We start from the raw sequence: 18,850 nt of genomic DNA, 5'->3' as shown, positions 1-18,850 counted from the left end.
CCAGTGAGCAGGGCGCTAGACACCTGGCCTGAGGTGTGGTTTAATGGATGGCTTGACCCCATCCAACTGCAGCTGCTGCCAAGCCCAGAAGCTCACTTTTCCTTCCCTCTCTCCCTCCACTCCTCACCCACCAGCTGCAGGCACGCCAGCTCACTGAATCCCACGAGCAACTACAGTCAACGCAGGGAAGGGACAGGTGCGGTTTGGAACAAGGAGACTGGGAGGATGCCCCTTTTTTTTGTGGCAGCTACTGTTAGGTTGGGATGATTTTAAAACCACGAGACCTGTCAAGTTACCCAACACCTCCATACCTGAACTTCCACGTTGTATACATGTGTGGGATAACGGAGTTTTCCCTCAACCGCTCTGAATCTGCTAAATAAAAAGCACTGTTGAAATGCAAAAATCACAACTTGAAGAAGACAACTTTGATTCAAGTTCTGCTCTACGGTGCCAAGGAATTACAGAGAGAGGTAGGCAGAGCCAAAAATGTGGACTGAGGTAAAAGGAGGTTGGGTTCTGAATGGATCACAGCTGAAACTCGAGAGCAGTGCTCTGCTGAAGCCTCTGCAGCCGCTCTGCACGCGTGCCACCCATCTGCCCTGCAGAGCCAGCGTCACCTCTGTCGTCTGAGCAGAGGAAGTAATCAAAAAGTTCCTTCATCAAATTAATTCATAACATTTAGAGAACAGATGTTTACATAGTAGCTGGATGTCTTGTTCCATAGAAAGATCTGTATGTTAAACACTCCTAAGATATCCCAGGAATATTTAAAGAAATATGAGACACACACAGCATCATCCTTCATTTGCGAAGCAATTTCAGTCTAATGATAAACTTAATACTAAGCTTACATGTAAATGTATACTAGTGCGCCTCAAAGATGGAAAAATACGTAATAACTCTTCTCACAGCACTTCTATGAGACTTTTATGAGGAATGCAACGAGCCAGAGTCGAGCTGACTTGCCCTAAAACCATAGGAATCAATGACAGCTGGGATGACATCTCGGAGCCACTTGATTGCAACCCAGTGCTTTGTACCCCTTTTTCAAACACAAAATGTACATGTAAGTCATCTCACACGTATCAGCATCGTTAGCAAACTCACCTAAAGACTGCTATTTCAAGCAGAAATATTTTCTTTGAAAAATGCATCATTGTTTTACATCCAAAATTATTTTGCAAATTGTCAAAATTCTTTAATATTCTTAAACATCTATGTCAAAGTCACTTTACATGCAATTCTTTCTTTAATCTGAAATACTAAACTCTCGATTGCTGAACGTGCATTACTACAGGGATCTCCATTAGTAGATTTTATTTTACATAGCAATAACTTTGCCAGGCCTTCATCAGTCCATACGATGTCTTCCACGTTAGCTGTCTCTGTTCAAGCACACATTTTCAAACACACACACAATGTCCATAAAAACTTCCAGTGAAAGAAAAATCACTCTTTATGAGAACAAAAATCACAGATTAATGCAGTTTTAGTCATAATAAACTATTATTCCTTGTAGAAGCCCCAATAACTCAATACTCTGGAGAAGAACCTAAAAATCTAGGGAGAAGATAGCGCTTCTTTTTTCTTTTGGCTGGGGTAAATTTTTTTCCATTCCTGAAAGCTAAAAGCTCTTGGAAATAAATGCAGTTTGCACATTCTCTGCAGCTTAATTTCCTGAGGATTACCCACTGGACACGCTCTAACTGAGGCTGAGAACAGCTTTCTCTGTAGTCACAGCTCTCACTGCTCGGACCAAAGCCGAGTCTCTTCCAAGCACGCCAGCAGGGAACTTTTCCTTGTCCCTCTCCTTCGGAGACATCATCTCACCTCCTGAAACCAGACTGGGAAAGATGGCAAAGAGGACAAGGATCAGCTACAAGGAAGAGTAATCTGGGAGATGGGAGAAGCCTGAAAAGACTACTGCTGGAAAGGAAGGCTGATGTTAAACAAGTGGAAAATTGACAACTGGGTAGAAGACTGTAAGTCTGAGCATGCAGGGAAAAGCTAGAAACCAGGCAGAGAGTAAAAAGAGCAGGAAGACAACAGATTATGTGAGGAGGAGGAATGGGGAGAGCCACTGGGGCAAGGACTAGAGTCCAGTGTAAGGAGCAGAGAGAGAGATGGGATTTTCTGAGTAGGAACCAGGGCAAGAAAAACTTACTGCCCTTCATTGCTGATCCTTAAAATTCAAGGCTCACTAAAAAACACAGGGCTGGAAGCCATCGAGGGAAATCAAGGGAAGATTCAGGAGAAAGAAATGAGAACAGGAGCTGATTAGGCAGTGACAGGGACAATAAAGCAAAAAATGACAATGGAAGAAACCAGCTAAGGACAACACGGCATTGCAACATAAAAGCAGCAAGGACGTGAGCCCAGCAGGGCACTGGCTGCACAGAGACACACGGGGTGCTCAGAGCAACTCAGCCTCCTGGTAAACAGGGCCCACTCCTCTTCCCACATCCTTCTAGTTTAACCTTTTCCCTCATTCTATTTTTAAGACTACCAAGGTAGTTTTAAAGGTAGCCAACTTAAAACTACTATAATTGTTACACTTTTCCGTATCATTTTACAGGACCAGACTCAGTAGCTGCTCTCCAGGTGGATAGGGCTGCAAGGGGAGATTTAGGTGAAACATAAGAGATGGAGGACATAAAGCTTTTGCACTGGATCCCTTGACTGATGGCACCCTGCAAGAAAAGCCCAAGTCAATTCTGAGCTTAGGCCTGGGGGAGGACCCAGCATTAGACAAATAATTTCTAGTGGACAAGTCAGTGAAGGCAAAGCAGGAGCTAAAGCTTGGATTATGATAATTTTTTTCCCCAAAATCCCTTTGGTACATTCTGCTCTTCAACCTGAAAAATGTTCAGTCTTTCAGTTTCTTTGCTGTCAGCAAACAAGTGCAAAACTCAGTGGGCTTACTGCTGCATGCCACTACATTAATGGTCTACCACGAATTCAGTGACCTCCTACTGCAGTAACTCACTTTAGTAGCTCAGAGGGTAAAGATAAGAGTTCCAACCTTGTCTGTCTTCGATAGATGAAAACATCAAATTATATAGCATAATCTGTATAGAAATATTAATTTGCTCTAAAAGCCAAAAGATGAACATCTACAACCTCATGGTATAAAACTACATAATTCCCCCCCAAAACCCTGCTTCCATTTAGTGAATATTAAGTTTGTGAGTCCAGCGAAGTCTGAAGATACCAAAAATAAGACTGTTCCGGTGACCCGATCTGCCTCATTGTGCGGACGTATCAATAATAAAGTCTTTAAAGAAACCATGCTGCACTACAGTGCCACGGGACCTCTCGTTCATTCAGTGCAGGGAAATGAACTGCTCGGCAGCGGCAGGAAAAAAGAGGCTGCTGCTGCTGCTGCTGCTGGCCATGCGATCCCTGAGCTGCTTCGTTGCAAACTGCACAAGGTGTGTGATGAAGGAGGCCAAGACTGCAAGAACAGAAAGTCCACTCTTGTGGTTAGATAAGCTGAATAGTGACTTAGAGAACTGGATTTTACTTGCATGTCTTCTAGAGTTCCTCTGTGTGTGTGTGTGTATGGAAAGTCATTTAACCTTTATTGCTGTTCAGCAGTAAACATTTGTCTGAGTGCCTGGCTTGTAATTCAGTTTCGTTTGTAGTAATAGTGAACACTCATGGGGGAAACTGGAGGCTGGGGTTTGGAAGGATTAACTGTACGGTATACTAAAGCACCGAGACAACACAGTCCTAGCTGATTCAGTCTGCACCTTCAGTAATAACCAGGCTTTTTGGTTTTATTCTTCCTGTGCCTCAACTCCCACTTTATCTCCTAGAAAGTGGAGATTATACCAACCTCTTATCTCACCAAGATGTTGTGAAACAGAAACTACATCTGTGAAGCACTCAGATACTATCACAATGGGCACCAGTGAAGAAAAAAAATCAGCTAATTAATTCAAAATAGTTTGAACAGTGTGCTGAAAACAAGGCATAAGTCTATAACTGAACAAAGAAGTTGAAAGAAAATACTGAATAGTGTCTCACTAAGTGGATAGAGTCCATTCTGTGAACAGAAACTGGTAAGGAAGCCTCCAGAAATATAATCCACAATCATGTAATTAATGACTACACCCAACAGCACAAGAAGGCTGGATTCAGGTTGTGTGTATCTGCAAGTTTTTGGGTACCTGAGTTTGCAACATTAATGTTCTTTTCCAATAGGAACCTTCTATATACAAAAATAGAGATGGTAGATGTACTTAACTTTTCCAAGTAGGAACAATGCTCTCACCACTGTTTAATGAAACATTTACCTCCGAAGGGTATTGACTGCGGAGAAGGGAGGACTGAGAGCATATACTTTCAAAATTACAGCTCCATGGTGGAAAACTATTCTTCCTAAACCTCTCAACTGCCTAAAAATCCAACTCACTTCAGCTTGGGCTGTAAAAATTTAATGAACTAAGCTGAAAGCTTCTGTCAAGTCCACAGAAATAGATGTGCGAGTCCTATTATCAAAGGAAAAAGCGGCATCATTGAGAATTCTGAAAGGCTGCAGGCATCATTCGGTGCAGTGAGCCAGAGCAGCTCAGTAAAACATTGGAACCAGTCAAATGTCATCCAAGTTGACTGTTTACTACACTTCTTAATGTTGCCATCCACACCGAAAGTTGTTTGATTAATTTGTCAAGGCTCTTTTACTTCAAAAAATAAATGCAAAAGTGATGTCAGAAAGCGCCATTTACACTTGGGTTCTGTAAAAACTGAATGTTACTGCAACACCTGATAGACTAAATGGGATATAAGTGGGAAAATTCCAAATATTTACATTACCAAAACATCCAAATTACCAAGAAATAGTCATTAGACTATTACACAATTACAGGCTAATTGTAGCCATCTCAAAAAGCAGTCAATTTTCGAAGCAGCTTGCAGAGGTTTAAGTATGCATCCTTTTGTGCTTCAACGTTAATGGAAGGTACACAGCTAAATCCATATGTGGTACTTTGAAAAGACATACCTTGGCATTCTCTTATGCATCTGCTATTACTTCTACAGTTTTTTATTAAAAATAAAACTATTTCTGTGCTGTACAAAAATCTCTGTTCCTAAAATGCAAAGACTTTTAGGTCTGTAACAAAAAAGCAAGCAGGCAGAAAGGGATTTATTAAGATTACATATCCTTCATATTAACATGTTTTAGCACATATTGGAAGGTAAAACATTTTTAATGTACCGTTTGTGTTTGCTAATGGCCATCTTTGATTTCCCTGGATTATAATAAAGTGTCCTTAAAATAAAAATAATCAATAAAACTTATTCCCATTGTCACAAGCATGAAACACAATATATTCCTAACCTAAATTATTTAAACAGCACTGTTTAAAATTTATGACATTACCCTGGAAAGAGGCACACAAAGGATGAGTCATATTTTTGAGAATTTTCATGTGCTATGCAGCAGTGATTACTTGCAGACTGGCTGACGAAATATTTGGAAAGGGAAAGAATAATCTTTCCAAATCAAGTTACATAACTTTGATTTACATAAATGTAATCCATTCAGTAGTCCAAGCAGAAAAGTAATATTTATGGCCCAAGCATAAAAACCTAGAGCTCTAGTTGTAATTCCTACTAGGAAAGCAAAACTGGAACAGAGAGGGAGGAGGGAAGAGGAGAAATTCATCCTTGTGGAGGTAAGGAGTGCTTACTGTGCTGGCTCTGGATGTAAAAAAAAACCTGAACACAACTTGAATTGCACAGGGACTCCGATGCAAACTAATCAGATGATTCTAAGCAGGGAGCTGTAGATTCAAGATGCCTGTAACAGAGCCTACTTTGTGTCAACCCTGCCTATTTATGGTCCTGAGCAGACCACTTACAGGAGGAAACACCAGAAGACACGGAGATGTGGCGGCTTTCTAGCAGCAGACTGGGTCCACTTGCTGTTCCCAGGGGACTGCTTTGACCCTTGATGTTGCTTGAAAGCCCCTGCAGCATGCGCAGCTCTTCTTATCAGCTTCCTGTAGTATATCTCACCAGGTATGCACGTGTGTGTGTGTATGTACGTATGTATGTACATGTGCATACTCCTCAGAGAAGGATGAAATTTTTAAAAAGATCAAATTTATCTCTACTGTATTTGACCTGAAAACAATCTTTACCCATGCCCACTCTATCTTCAGAGCTAAAGTATCTGAAACTCTCAAAATATATTTAACTTCTGGACTGCTGAAAAACATCTTTAGTACCATCTTGGAAGTTCACTTAGGAATTGTGTGTTTTCAAAACTCAACTACAGCAAATTAGCACATACAGTTATATAACAAAAACTCTTCTGAAAGGAACAGATTTTATCTAGCAGAAATAATTACAACAAACAATGATGTCTAAATTCCCTAAGGAAGTTTAGTTCAGTCCTTTTCTGCACACACACTATTCACCACTCCAAATCACAGAGCCGCAAAGCATATTTTCCAGGCTACTGCTGGTCTTTCTGCAGAAGAGCCGAGCCATTACCAATCCAGCTGTATAGTCCAACAGGTTGTAAATCCTTACAGCCCCAAAAGAAGGGCAGTTGTGCCCAAGATCCTCGCTGTCATCTGTCACCCTCTCTGGATCCAAAGTGCCTTCCTCACTGAAGCTGCCTGGCCTGTTAGTGGCAAAACTAGGGACACATTTTCTTGCTTTCATTCAAGGTGCTCACAGCTAAGAAAGCCCTGTTCACCTCCTAACAGTGCAACGTGCCCAGGTTGGACAGGCTCTCCTGAGAAGTCAGTTATTAGGGACTACATCCAAAGGGTAACAAACTCGTACTGAAAATAACCAAATTCTGTGTTTGACAATGACTTATGAATCAGACAAATTTGAGTGAGGTTTTATAGGAATGGCCAAAGACCAGCTTGATGCCAAATTTCAAGTATTTTTTCAAAAGCACGTGAAACTAGACACTACAAAGTGTGTTCTAGTAGTGTCTACGCTACTAAACACTACAAAGGACTAAGCAAAATTCAGTATATCCAAACCAGACTGTTCTCTCCACAATCCGTTTCACAGAAAGCAGCTGAGACATAAATAAACACAAATGCATATACAGAACACAGATACAGCCCGAGGGGATACAACCCAGCATAAAGCAGTTTGGCCAAACTGGTAGTTGATGCCACTAATGTCGCCTGGAAGTCCATCACGATGTACAACCTACTGCCAAAGCTTCCTTACAATGCAAAACACTGCAAACATCACCTGGGTGAAACTTGCAGAGTTCACAAGTCAAAAATCCTTTTTTTTTTTGGCTTTCAGTGCACCCCTACGTGAATGCCATATTACAATAGAGCATGTACCAACAGTAATAGTAATATTACACATACCCAATTTTAATTTTGTATTTCTGGTACATGCCACACATAAATGTTTCAACTCCCAAAATTGTATTTAATAGTATCGACAAGCGGACTAAATAATATTAACCTGCAAACTGCCGCTGAGTTATGATAAATTACTTTCTTTCACATGACATCTTCCGTGACTAATAATAGATACCACTGGAGACTACTGCAACAGTTTTTATCTGATACAACAGAAAAAATAAAGTGTTGTAGCAACTAACAACAGGCAGTCTTCCTCCCCATCCCCAAACTAGATAAACATTTGGTCCCATTGTTTCACTGTTAAAATAAAGCTAAAAAAATATAAAAATCAGTAATTTATAATTTATAAACTGATTTACTTATTTCAAGCACGCAAAAAGTTCTGAACTTTGAAAACTGCCGTATTTTGAGAAAGCTGTAGCAATACAGACGAGGACCATACAAAGACATACAAAGTAAGCAAATGGTGACACACAGAATACTGTAAACAAAATGACAGAGCCTTGACATCAGCTGAGTACAGAGGGGCACCATAATCCAGTGGAATTATTTTTAGCTGACATTTATGTTAAATTATGCTAATTATTGTGATTAGGCTAACTACAGATGAAAATCGAGAGCCAACAGGAAATAGCCAGGAAATAATGACTTCTTTTTCAAAAAAATTCTATTTGCATACATAAAATACAAAAAATTAAGTAGGATTTTTCAAGTCTGCAGTTTTGCTAAACAGCAAATAGAAATCATAAATCATGCAGAGTAACTGCTGATTAAGTATTCAATGGAAATTATATTCTATTCTTCTTGTGTGAATAAGACAGACTCAAACAAGGTGTTACGTTCACTCAGAGATGTTTGGATGCATCAACAAATCATTCTGTGTAATCACTAGGATAAAGCAGTGTGACAATCCCATAGCATGGAAGAGAGGCAGGGACAGTGGGGAATGCCAGTGCATGCAGACAGCTGAGCTTTCCTTGGATTCTCTGACCTTCACCCACCTCCTCTCTTTACACACAAATCACAGGCGAGCTTTTCAACCACTTTAGCACTGAACAGCTGTACGGTTTGCCAGAAAGAATTCAGAGACTAATTTTGTTAGCTAGTCTTCCGTAAAACTTCATGAAATTGTATCTTTATTATTGAAGGAACTTTGCCCAGGCTAATGGGATGCCATTTAAGAAGAACCATCACTACACAGACAACTTGGCTGACATCAAGGTGAACGCTTTCATTTTTAGCAAAGATAAAACACAGAAACATAGGTCACAGAATGACTGAAATGTAGTCGTGGGTTACACACCCAGCTAACATACTATTATTTTAACTACTGTAACAGCACACTTTTTTTTTTCTTTTTAACCTTGGACAATGAGATTTTTCAAATTATTTAAAACCTGGATATTTAAAAACAGAATAAAAGCATGACTTGTTAGGAATACACACCGAGAAGCTACATTTCATGTATTTAAAAACCTTGAAAATGCTAACAGACATTATTTTTATAGAGGCTTCCCTTTATTTTCATGTGTAAAATAGAGAAGCAATCAACTTCCTAAGAAAACAACAGTTTATCATCTTCATGAGTAACCTTTTTATGACTCTACCAAAGTTAAAATTCATATGGAACTGTCCTAAAGCACTTTAAAATAAGATACAATAAATTTTAAAAGACAGTTTAGCCAGCCAGCCTGGGTATCACAATTCCTCATTTGTTCCCCCCACTTAGAAACAACTCTGTTTTCATTATAAGCAACTTAATGGTTTTGCCTATTGGAAACCCAGTGCACCCAAAGTCTGCCCAAAGCAGACATGATGCAAGCACTAGTCTATGCATTTTCACTGTATGGGGAAAAAAACCCCAACCAGGAAATACGTAGGAATATAAATGAAAGGAATTGAAGCTAGTGAGGTGGAAGATATACAGGAGTATAACAAGCAAGATTAGTTATACGTAAACTCTCCTGGTCTTGGAGTACTTTTCTCTCCTACCCTTTTTATCTGACAAGTATTGTGATCTAAGGCAAGCACATCAACTGAGATGATTCCATAGGAGTAAAAAGCTTATGGGGGGAAGCGGGGAGGGACAAAGAAAACAAGATACTTGGGGAGCAGCGGATAAAATTATAGACTAATCATTAGACAATTACTCAGAGAGATGAAGTTACACAAGATGCTATCACAATTATCACAAAGTTATCACAGTTGCAGATTTTTACTCTAATCCTAAACATAAGTCCATGAGATGTTGGGAATTAAATTACTCCTGGAGCCTGTTTATTTCAGTTATCTTGGTAGAAGGACATGAACATATGGCAGAAGTTTGTCCTTGCCTAAAATTACTCTGCCTGTACTACATACATTATAAACGTGCGGACAGGGAATGGCACTGCCAGATGTAGTAAAGAGAATAAGAGGATAAGAAAAAAGGGTGAAGGAGGGAAGGGCTTCCTACCACCCCTTTCACACATGCTAACGAAATATCATTTGCTGGAACGGTAAAAATTTGTAGCACTTCAAAGTCCAGAAGGACTAGCCACAGCTGTGGTGCATGTAACCACATTAGGAATACATGGAAAAAAAAACCAGGAACAGGCACTGAGAAGTGAGAAGTCTGACTCAGACAGATAACCTGATACTGTAAAGCAGATGTGGAGTGAGAAAGAAATGCAGATCCACCAGCATGGAGAGGTATAATATATAGTCAGCACCATACTGCGCTGACAGAGCAATATAACGTCACTGAAGGAGGAAATATTTCTGTCGTGAAAGGAAATAAATGTCATGTCACTGGTAAAGAAAGCAAGCCCCACAGGGACTCAAGAGATGTTTCCCCCCACCCCAAGCTCCCCAGAAACCAAAAGAAACACAACTGAGAACAAAGGAAACAAGAAGCATGAGAGATCTCTGAACTAGAGGTGCTGCCCACAGATATGAACGAAAGGCCTTCCACTAAGAAATGAGACAAAGCCAGAACAACCAAACCTGGAAGAACACTGATTACAGGGAGACAGTTCTCACCAGGCCAGTGTATTTTATTTCTTTACTCATCTGTATCCTTCCCCTTCCAATATCAAGAATACAAGGCAGATTTTGCTCTACCCAGAGTCCTATTTTGTAATCTATTTTGCCTGTTGGTTCAGAAGGGGCTGCAAGCTTTCAAAGTCAAGAAATGGTTCTAGTCCTCAAAACAAAAATATCATGCCCATAGAAACCCTGGGGGTCACCTCTTCATCTAGCTCAAGGAGAATGAAGAATTCAACAGAAAATATTCTAAAGTCTCTAGAGCATTTTGGTGGCCAACATAAGAGTAGCTCTAATTCAAAACCACTGCAAGACGATGAGCCATATGGGAATTATTTTCTGAACTATTAAAAGCTTGTTCATTTGCATAATATGTAACGACAGAAACAACAAACAGAAATTAATTCCTTACCACTGGAAACCAGAATTCTGATATTCAACTGAAAAGATAAGAGCAGGCATTTCCAAATTATAAGACAAGTGCAGAGAACTTAGTGCTGTTTCCCATTTCTGAGAAGTAGAACAAATAAAATCTTTATTTATTTATTAAAGCCTGTATTTTGACACTTGCAAACTCAAGGAAGTAAGTATCTCACTGAAGTGTTTCCAGCTACACCAAACCACATTGATGTCCTTGAACTGAAAAATACAGCAGAAAGCCAAGGATTGTACAGAAACAAAGGTCACATATTCAGGCATCATCAATTTCAGTGCACGCAAATTTCCCAACAAAGCAAACACTTACAGTGCTCTCTTCTCTAGAAAACAACTGGAAAAGTATTGGGGAACTCCATGTTGATGACATCTGTTTTCTCGGTCTGTATTTTTCCTCAGTTTGTAAACAAAAGACTTGCTTCCTCTACTATTCCCACCTGTAACCTGTTGGAGTTATCCTGGGCACCAACAGTCAAGATTATTTCTCTCTTATCACTATCATAAAATTTTAACTACAGCTCTTCAAGCTGCACTAGCCCCTCAATTACACTTTCATGCTTTCAGCCTTCAGTTTTTAATAAGCATTTATCCCTGTGGCCATAGAGGTAACCTGATCACTCAGAAGACCGACAAGGCGGTGCGAGGCTTACCTCATCAGGAGTCTGCTGATGCAGACCAGCGCCCAATGCTTGCATGCTGAGGTTCTTCGGAAATGGAGAAAGAAGCAAATTTGGGAAAACAGTGGTGACAAGAGCAACAGATACAAGCAGCCACAGGAAGAAATATTTTCCTTCCTGTTGCTTTTGTTCTTTCTGTTGTTGGGGCCCTCTGAGATGGGTGGCACAGGAGGAATTACATCTCCTTTGTTCTCTCTTTTTCCTTGATGTTGTGCTTCATTTCCTTTTCGTGTGATAAAGGTTAGAGGAAGGAGAAAGTATTGTTACAGGGAATAAGGAGCCAAAGGTCCAAGGCAGTTGTGGATCCATTCATAACAGGCAGGAGACCAAGAATTATGAAGCAATGAATCATCTGGGACTTATGCTTTCCAGGTATTTTTCTTCCAGTTATGAACGTTGATCATAACTGCAGAAGAAATGGCTGCTAGTAGGACAGACAGAAGAATCAATTTATTTTCCATTTTGGGCTTTTTATTTGAAACTAATCAAAAGACCAGAACAACAGCATTTATAAAAGGTACCCAGAATAACAAAGAATCTTCTGCTGATTTCAAGTCACATTTACTTACATACAGAAACTTTCATTTCGGTAGCTTACAGTCATAGTGATCCTGATCAAAGGCACCTGCAACTGTCTTGGTTGCACATGCACTGTAGTAATTATGCATGCAAATAAGGAAATGAGACATTTTTGTGGTTGATCACCAGTATAATTACTATAACTGAATATACGATCATGGTAACTGTACACACAAATTACACATGCATGCAATTTTAAAAACCAAGCGTTGCATTCATTGTCTCTGTTTCGATAACGTTGTATGGAAACACTCCTCCACTGGAAACAATAAAAAGTATTAACTTTTAAAAATTTGTACATTTATTCAACTTCCTACTGAACATTAAAAAAATATAACAATCCAGTAATTTTGTTTCCCAAGCTGATATATCAGCAAAATCTCACCACTGTCAAAAGATTTACCAACTTGAATAGGACATTTAAACATCACCTCTTATTCCTCCTTTTTATATGTATTTATTAACCTGTAACTTCATTAAGATATTAAAGGATAGGTAATTACTTGAAAAAATAATGCATATGATCAACATCTTTAAAAAGAGATCATCCTTCATTAAGATATTAAAGGATAGGTAATTATTTGAAAAAATAATGCATATGATCAACAACTTTAAAAAGAGATCATCTATCTCTCTAATAGAGATAGCTGGAAATACTTTAAAAGCTTGTATTTTTATCAACCTAAACACTTAAATATACAGGATTTGATTATAGTTCAGACCAGAGGGTTGGTGCATTCAAACCCATACAAGGTATTTTTCCAAGGTACACAAACAACAACACAGAAAATATGCTTTCATCTCTGAAGCCCAGATTTTGATCCATCCATATTAACCTAAGCAACAATTTTGCTAGGGCAAAAGCATTTATTATTCAGTATTTCAAATAATATGACAGAAGTAATAAAATATTTAGATATTGCTGTATTCCGGCAGATCACGGCGTAGTCGTATTGCCTTCAGCTTCTCTACTTTAATTTTTGTTCGCAACAGTTCTTCTTCCAATTGCTGCTTTCTTTTCAAACCATCCCTTTTTTCTTGGACATAAAGACCAATTTTTCTTTGATTTTCTAATATTATTTGATGCTCTTCTTTCAGCATTTGTAACATTTGTGGGTCATAACCACACATTGGTCTAAAGCGTTCTCCAACTTCAAGCCTAAAAAACTCATCTCTTCTTGGTACAGGAGAGGGAGACATCATCACTCTCATATCAACTGAAGATACTGATGTTGAAGGAGACCTTTCCATAATATGCACCAGCTGGTGTTCTTCCTCTTCTTCTAAGGTCTCACTTTGCTGTGAGTCTATAATCAAAGAAGGAGGAGGTTTGATGCAACTCCATCGTGACTGTCGCAGGATGGTGATCCAACATTGCCTGTGGTGAACTGGTGCCAGCAATTGTTTCTTTATCGATACTAGCACTAGAACACACAAAATCATATTTAAATAATCCATTAAAAACTATTTTTAAAAGGTGTAGCTGTAATTAACCAAAGCTTCATGTGAAATACTACTCTGCTATCTGTGCCTGGGACTCTACTTCATTTTGCGAGCACCACCTGTACCCCTCCTTCTTTCCACCACCCAGATACATCCCTGTCTTACTCAGATTCTATTGCTATGAAGGTAGTAGAGCTAACGGAGATCTAGCCTGGAAGGCTCTTATCCTGACACTAGAGAAGCAAGAAGGGCTGTTAGTGACAAATGAGAATAAAAACAAAGCAGCAGCAGCAAGTGATGCAAGTGACAGAGTAAAGAGTTTATATAATATACAATATGATTTTTAAAGGGCATACATTTAAATTGAGTGGACTGTGGCAGAAACACTTCCATCTCCCAAACTTATTAATCTCTTCCTATTCTACTGTGTTGCCTGTTTCTGATTCATGCACCCAAGTATTTGGGGTTTTTTTAATGTAAAACAATCATGGAATAAAATTACACAACGAGCCCTGGGAGAAGAAACCAGAGCCCTAGTGATGACCCTGCCAGTAGATACAGAATCAAGCTAATCGGTCCTTCTTCTCTTTGAATCGGTGATCTCAATATTTTTCTGAAGATTCAAGAGAAGACACAGAAATGTCTCCATTAAGAACAGCCTGTAGTTCTGTGCATTTCTTTTGAAAAGTACAATGCCCACTTGACTCACTGTCTTTGTGTAAACCCCTGAGTCAGCAGCACCTCAAATCATGATTTGACATTACATTGGCTTTGATGATAATAATGGCTCAAGCTGTTCCTGCCTACTTCTCTACCATCAGTTGTGTTTGGAACCCCATGCTTCTGCACACCACTCCTTTATTCAGGTAATGCTTTTTTAAGTCAGGTCAGCTTCTTGATCTATTTTACAGTCCAGAGCTACAAAGAATACTTTCAGCATGACTGGGAAGGCAATATAGTGTAACATGGAAACAGGAATACATTAGCCTGGTACCAATACCAAAGACAGTGCATCATCATGGCCACGACTATCTAAACAGAGCCTGTAAGTCAGAAGAACTGAGCTGCTGCTAGCAGCTAAAGGCAGCGAGTGGATCCATGATTAATATAACATTCACGCATGCTCCCAAACCCTGGAGGATCTGAGTTGCTGTCTATTTAACTGGGGGGTGGGAAGTGTTTGTTTACACTTTTTAAACTCCTTGTGAGCCCTACAATCCACAAATTGAGAAATACTACCTGATTATTAACACACTGTCCTGGTTAGCAGTAGATGTGGGTTCAAATTCCCAGAAGTAAAGGAGAAATTTAATTTGTACATCCTGCTTCTCATGTAAATGCACTAACTCCTTTAATCAAAAAGTGGCATGATCATCTCTTCTGCATCTCCTATGGTCATCAAAACTCTTGGTTTAAAAGAAATAAGCAATCATGTTTGCAGTTTCCAAAGGACTCTGATCTAGTGTGCCATTCATTAGCATGACAGTGCAATTTCTAGAATAAAAGCATCAAAGCTTCTCAGTAGTCAATTGTTAAAATGTTCATCAGGGTCAGAGCAATGTATTTTCCAAAAACTAATCCTATCAACCACCCAGGCTATTTTAACTACAAATTTAAGAAAAAAAGAAAAAAAAAAAAAAGGGGGTCCATCTGAAGCAGCTATTGAAAACAGACCTTTCATTTATTCCCTGAAGAAAATGCCAGGGTAATCTTAATTCTATTGACTGTTACCTGAGCTGCCTATAGAGCATCAATTATATCACCTTACTCCCTCCTCCTCATGCCACAAAGCTTCACCTTTTCCTATACAACTCTTTCTCACATTCCTTGTACGCCTCTCATTGAGCATTGGAAGTATTATCCTGCACACAAATTTTCACTTGTTTTCTCCAGCCCTGACTATAATTCTGGGTTTCCCCCTCTTCACAACCGCAGTTCCTAATACAGCTTCTCTCCGTCTTAGTTGCTGGCTGCTGGCCAGCTTCTAGCCTGAGAAAAATGGAAACAACCAGCAGGAGAAGCAGGTCATTCTGACAAAAGGAAAGAGAGAGAGAGCAGAAAGAGAAAGTGAGAGAGGTTAAAGAGAAGAAAGATAGGTAAGATTTAGTATAACATAGACTAGGGCCTCCAAACACTGAAAAATCAATTTCTTAAAGCGCAGTCCATACAGAACTAGAGAATTACCAAATCTTCAGGTAACTCTGATGAGGCTTTTTTTTTCCTTAGTATCCTAAGAGGAAAACAATTAGCATAGAGAGAAATTAGGAACTGAGAAACAAAAGAGCCGCCTTATAGTGGTTACTAATGTTGCTTCTGACAACTTGACTGAAAGACAGACAACAGTTACCACAATTGGGGGATGGTGTTTATAACCCTGCAGGCACCCATGATTCACCAGGTTTTGTTTAATCACAGTGAGCTGGAAATTGCTTAAAGGTGCAATTAAGAATTTGGATTCATTGTAAGTTGTACTTCCCTCCTACAAAACCTAAGCCATATCCTGGTGAGTCAAAACCCAATACAGGGTGTTGAAAATTAGGGTAAAACGCAACTCAGAGTTAAAATCAGAACTATCAAATGATGATTTATTTGGGCAGGGAAAAAATGATCTTTTAAATTATATTATTTTCCTTCAGTGCACAGTGTATTGGCTGTTCCTAGGAACAACCATTTTCGGTAAGCAGTAATCAAGTCAATGTTCTCAGACCCATAAGGGACTGCAAAAAAATATTTAAACTATAGGAGACAAACTATGGAGATCATTAGCTCTTAATCATTCACAAAAAGCACCAGTGCTTCTTATAAGCCGATCTACAAACCAAAGTTCTCACACTATTTTTTTTTCCTCCTTACAAAAGTTGGTAGTCAAGACACTGCAATCTTTATTAGCGCAATTAAAAGCCTTGTTTTGTTCCAAAGAATTCTTTGGAACGGTTCCTCCAGGGGCATTCACCAGGAGCAGCAGTGCAGCCCAGTTGCTTCAGACTTCTTTACGCAAAGGACCCACAACAGCATATTTTTAGAGCATCTGGCATGTTGGGATTTAGACAATTGTTACCATTCAGTTCAACCAGTGGCACCATGAATCCAATTCCGCGTGTGTGCGCATGCCAGCTTTTCTTAGAGTGTTTCACTGCTGCACCGATTATCAGTATATCTGATTAAAATACGTAAAGTTCACTTCCCATTAATCTGCTTGGGAAAATAAGAAAAATCAGAGCTTTCTCAAGGTTGTTGGGGAGTTATCTGACTTTGTGTTCCCTCCTCCCTAGCTTAGTTTTTGTATCTGGAGGAACCAAAACCTGACCCAGGCATTTTTTGATCCCTCAAGGACCAATACAGAACCAGCAGAGTGTTGCAAGTCAGATACGAGGGGCATTACCCAGCTGTGGGAGAAAGCCTGCATGCTGCCTGCCTGTATTATGTCTGGCTCAAATCTAGACAGTGTGTCTCAGTTTACTGAGCAGTACAAAAAAAAAAAAAAACCTACAAAAAAAAAGAAAACTTCTAGTGCCGTACCTCTCAGCTTCCCTCTGTATTTAAACTACCTAACAGAGGATACAGAACTGCTTGGAGTTCAGACTGCAATTAGCTTTGCTCTAGTTTCAGAGAACCACCCTCAATGCAAGAAAAGAATAATTTAAAAAAACATTTGCACTCACAAAGGCACTGTGGTGTGGGGAGTCACATTTTTTTTAAAGGGTTGGGATCAGTTAAAACAAAACATGCAAACATCAGAGTAAATGAGAGAAAAAAGGTGTATGAGTAAGGTTCCTTAGCTCTGTGAACTAACTTTATTAAAATCCTGCATAAACTGGTAATAGTTCCATATGTTGCAAAATGACTGCAGTATTACCTTAAATGGAGGAGAATAGCCATCACTTTGCCAGTGTTTGAATAATCTGCCTATTACAAGGTAGGGGAGGGGTAGAGGTTGGAGCTACTATTTCTCTTTGATTCTCTCTTAACCCTCACTTTCCAGAGTATGACAAAGACTCTGAAACAGGCTTTGAAAGAGAGGCTGAAAAAAATGAATGCAGGGCTAAGTCACCATAAAGCTTCCCATAAAACAAAAGCAATATTATTTTGTCATTTTTCCCCATTTGGGGATTCCCTCTGCTAAACATATCCCTTAGGAGCCTGAACACAAGCAAAGCGTTACACAGTAGATAGGAGGCGCCATAATTTTCATTCAGTAACAAAATAAAAAGAATCATCTCACCTTTGAACACCGCTCCTGTCTCTTAAACACACATTGGAAATCTGTGGAATCATCTCCACAACTTTCTTGGTTGGTTCGGAAATGCTGCTTTTACAATCTGAGTGAGTCTCCTTTTGCTGCAATAGCTCCTGTTTGGCATATTCTTTGAGCCTCTTGTACAGCGTGCGCAGGCCCTGTGCAGTGCGAGGAGGGCGATCTACTCCGATGGCATTGTAGTTATCAGCTATGATATCCCAGCATTTGTTTTTTTCCACTATTACAGAATGCTTATTGGTATGTTCCTCGAGAATTTTAACGTACGGCTTCACGAGTTTTAGCAAATCGAGCTTTTCAGATAAGGTAAAATTAGAAGATCTGGCCTTCCCAACCATTGTTATCTTTGAATTAAGGAAGCCGTTTCTGAAGCCACCATGCAGTCCCTAGCTCTGCTCAGCTCTTTTTCACAAACAGAAAAAGATCAGGCTTAACTAGGCTAGTCTCATTTAGGCCCACGCCTACAAGGGAGGGTTTATTAAAATTCCTTCAGCTTAAGCTGACGCAGGTTCAGGAAATCTGCTTAAGCCAAGCCTGACCTACATAAGGCTTCAGTCTGAAGAAGACGAGAAGAAACAAGAAAAATACACTTTTGTATGAAGAGACCAGACATACGCAGGATTTAAAAACATAAAGGTTTAACGATTAGCACATTACCCAGCTAAAAATTACCTAATTTAGCTTGAGTAACAAGCTCTGACACATCTCCCTAGCTCTCTCTCACACGCATCTCAAACTGAAAACGCACTCGAGATGATTTTTACATGTAACGACGTCCCAAAAAAAAAAGCAACAATTGCTTTGTGAAACGCACTGAGCGTTACAGGGAGCGGGGAGCCGAACGGCAACGGCGGCGTGTGTAGAGAGCTCCCTGACAGAGCCCCCGGCCGCCGCCGCGCTGCCCGGCGCCATTTGCATAATGCTGGTCCTGCTGTCAATCAGGGGCGGCAGAGCCTCCAGCCGGTTAGGTTACACTCGGGCGCGGGCTTCGCAGTAAAGCTGAGCTTCTCCTGCACTTGGCAGCCCGCTCCGGCTACCTACACGGGGGCTTCTTAAAGAGGCCGCTGCTCTGGGCGGCC

General features: G+C 39.8%; 1 protein-coding gene across 1 annotated transcript; it reads right to left on the bottom strand.

Moving 5' to 3' along the window:
- Positions 1 to 12,774: 12,774 nt before the first annotated feature.
- FSBP (fibrinogen silencer binding protein) lies at positions 12,775 to 18,179 on the bottom strand. The gene is given in 3 exon segments (XM_010086359.1): positions 12,775 to 13,409; positions 13,411 to 13,497; positions 17,739 to 18,179. Coding segments are annotated over 3 exon segments (882 nt in total). The 5' UTR covers positions 18,110 to 18,179; the 3' UTR covers positions 12,775 to 12,985.
- Positions 18,180 to 18,850: the final 671 nt, after the last annotated feature.

Source organism: Pterocles gutturalis, unplaced genomic scaffold (genome assembly GCF_000699245.1).
Source record: "Pterocles gutturalis isolate BGI_N339 unplaced genomic scaffold, ASM69924v1 scaffold8641, whole genome shotgun sequence".
NCBI classification, from domain to species: domain Eukaryota; kingdom Metazoa; phylum Chordata; class Aves; order Pterocliformes; family Pteroclidae; genus Pterocles; species Pterocles gutturalis.
Note: the sequence above shows the minus strand (reverse complement) of the source record. Positions and strands in the feature narration are given on the sequence as shown.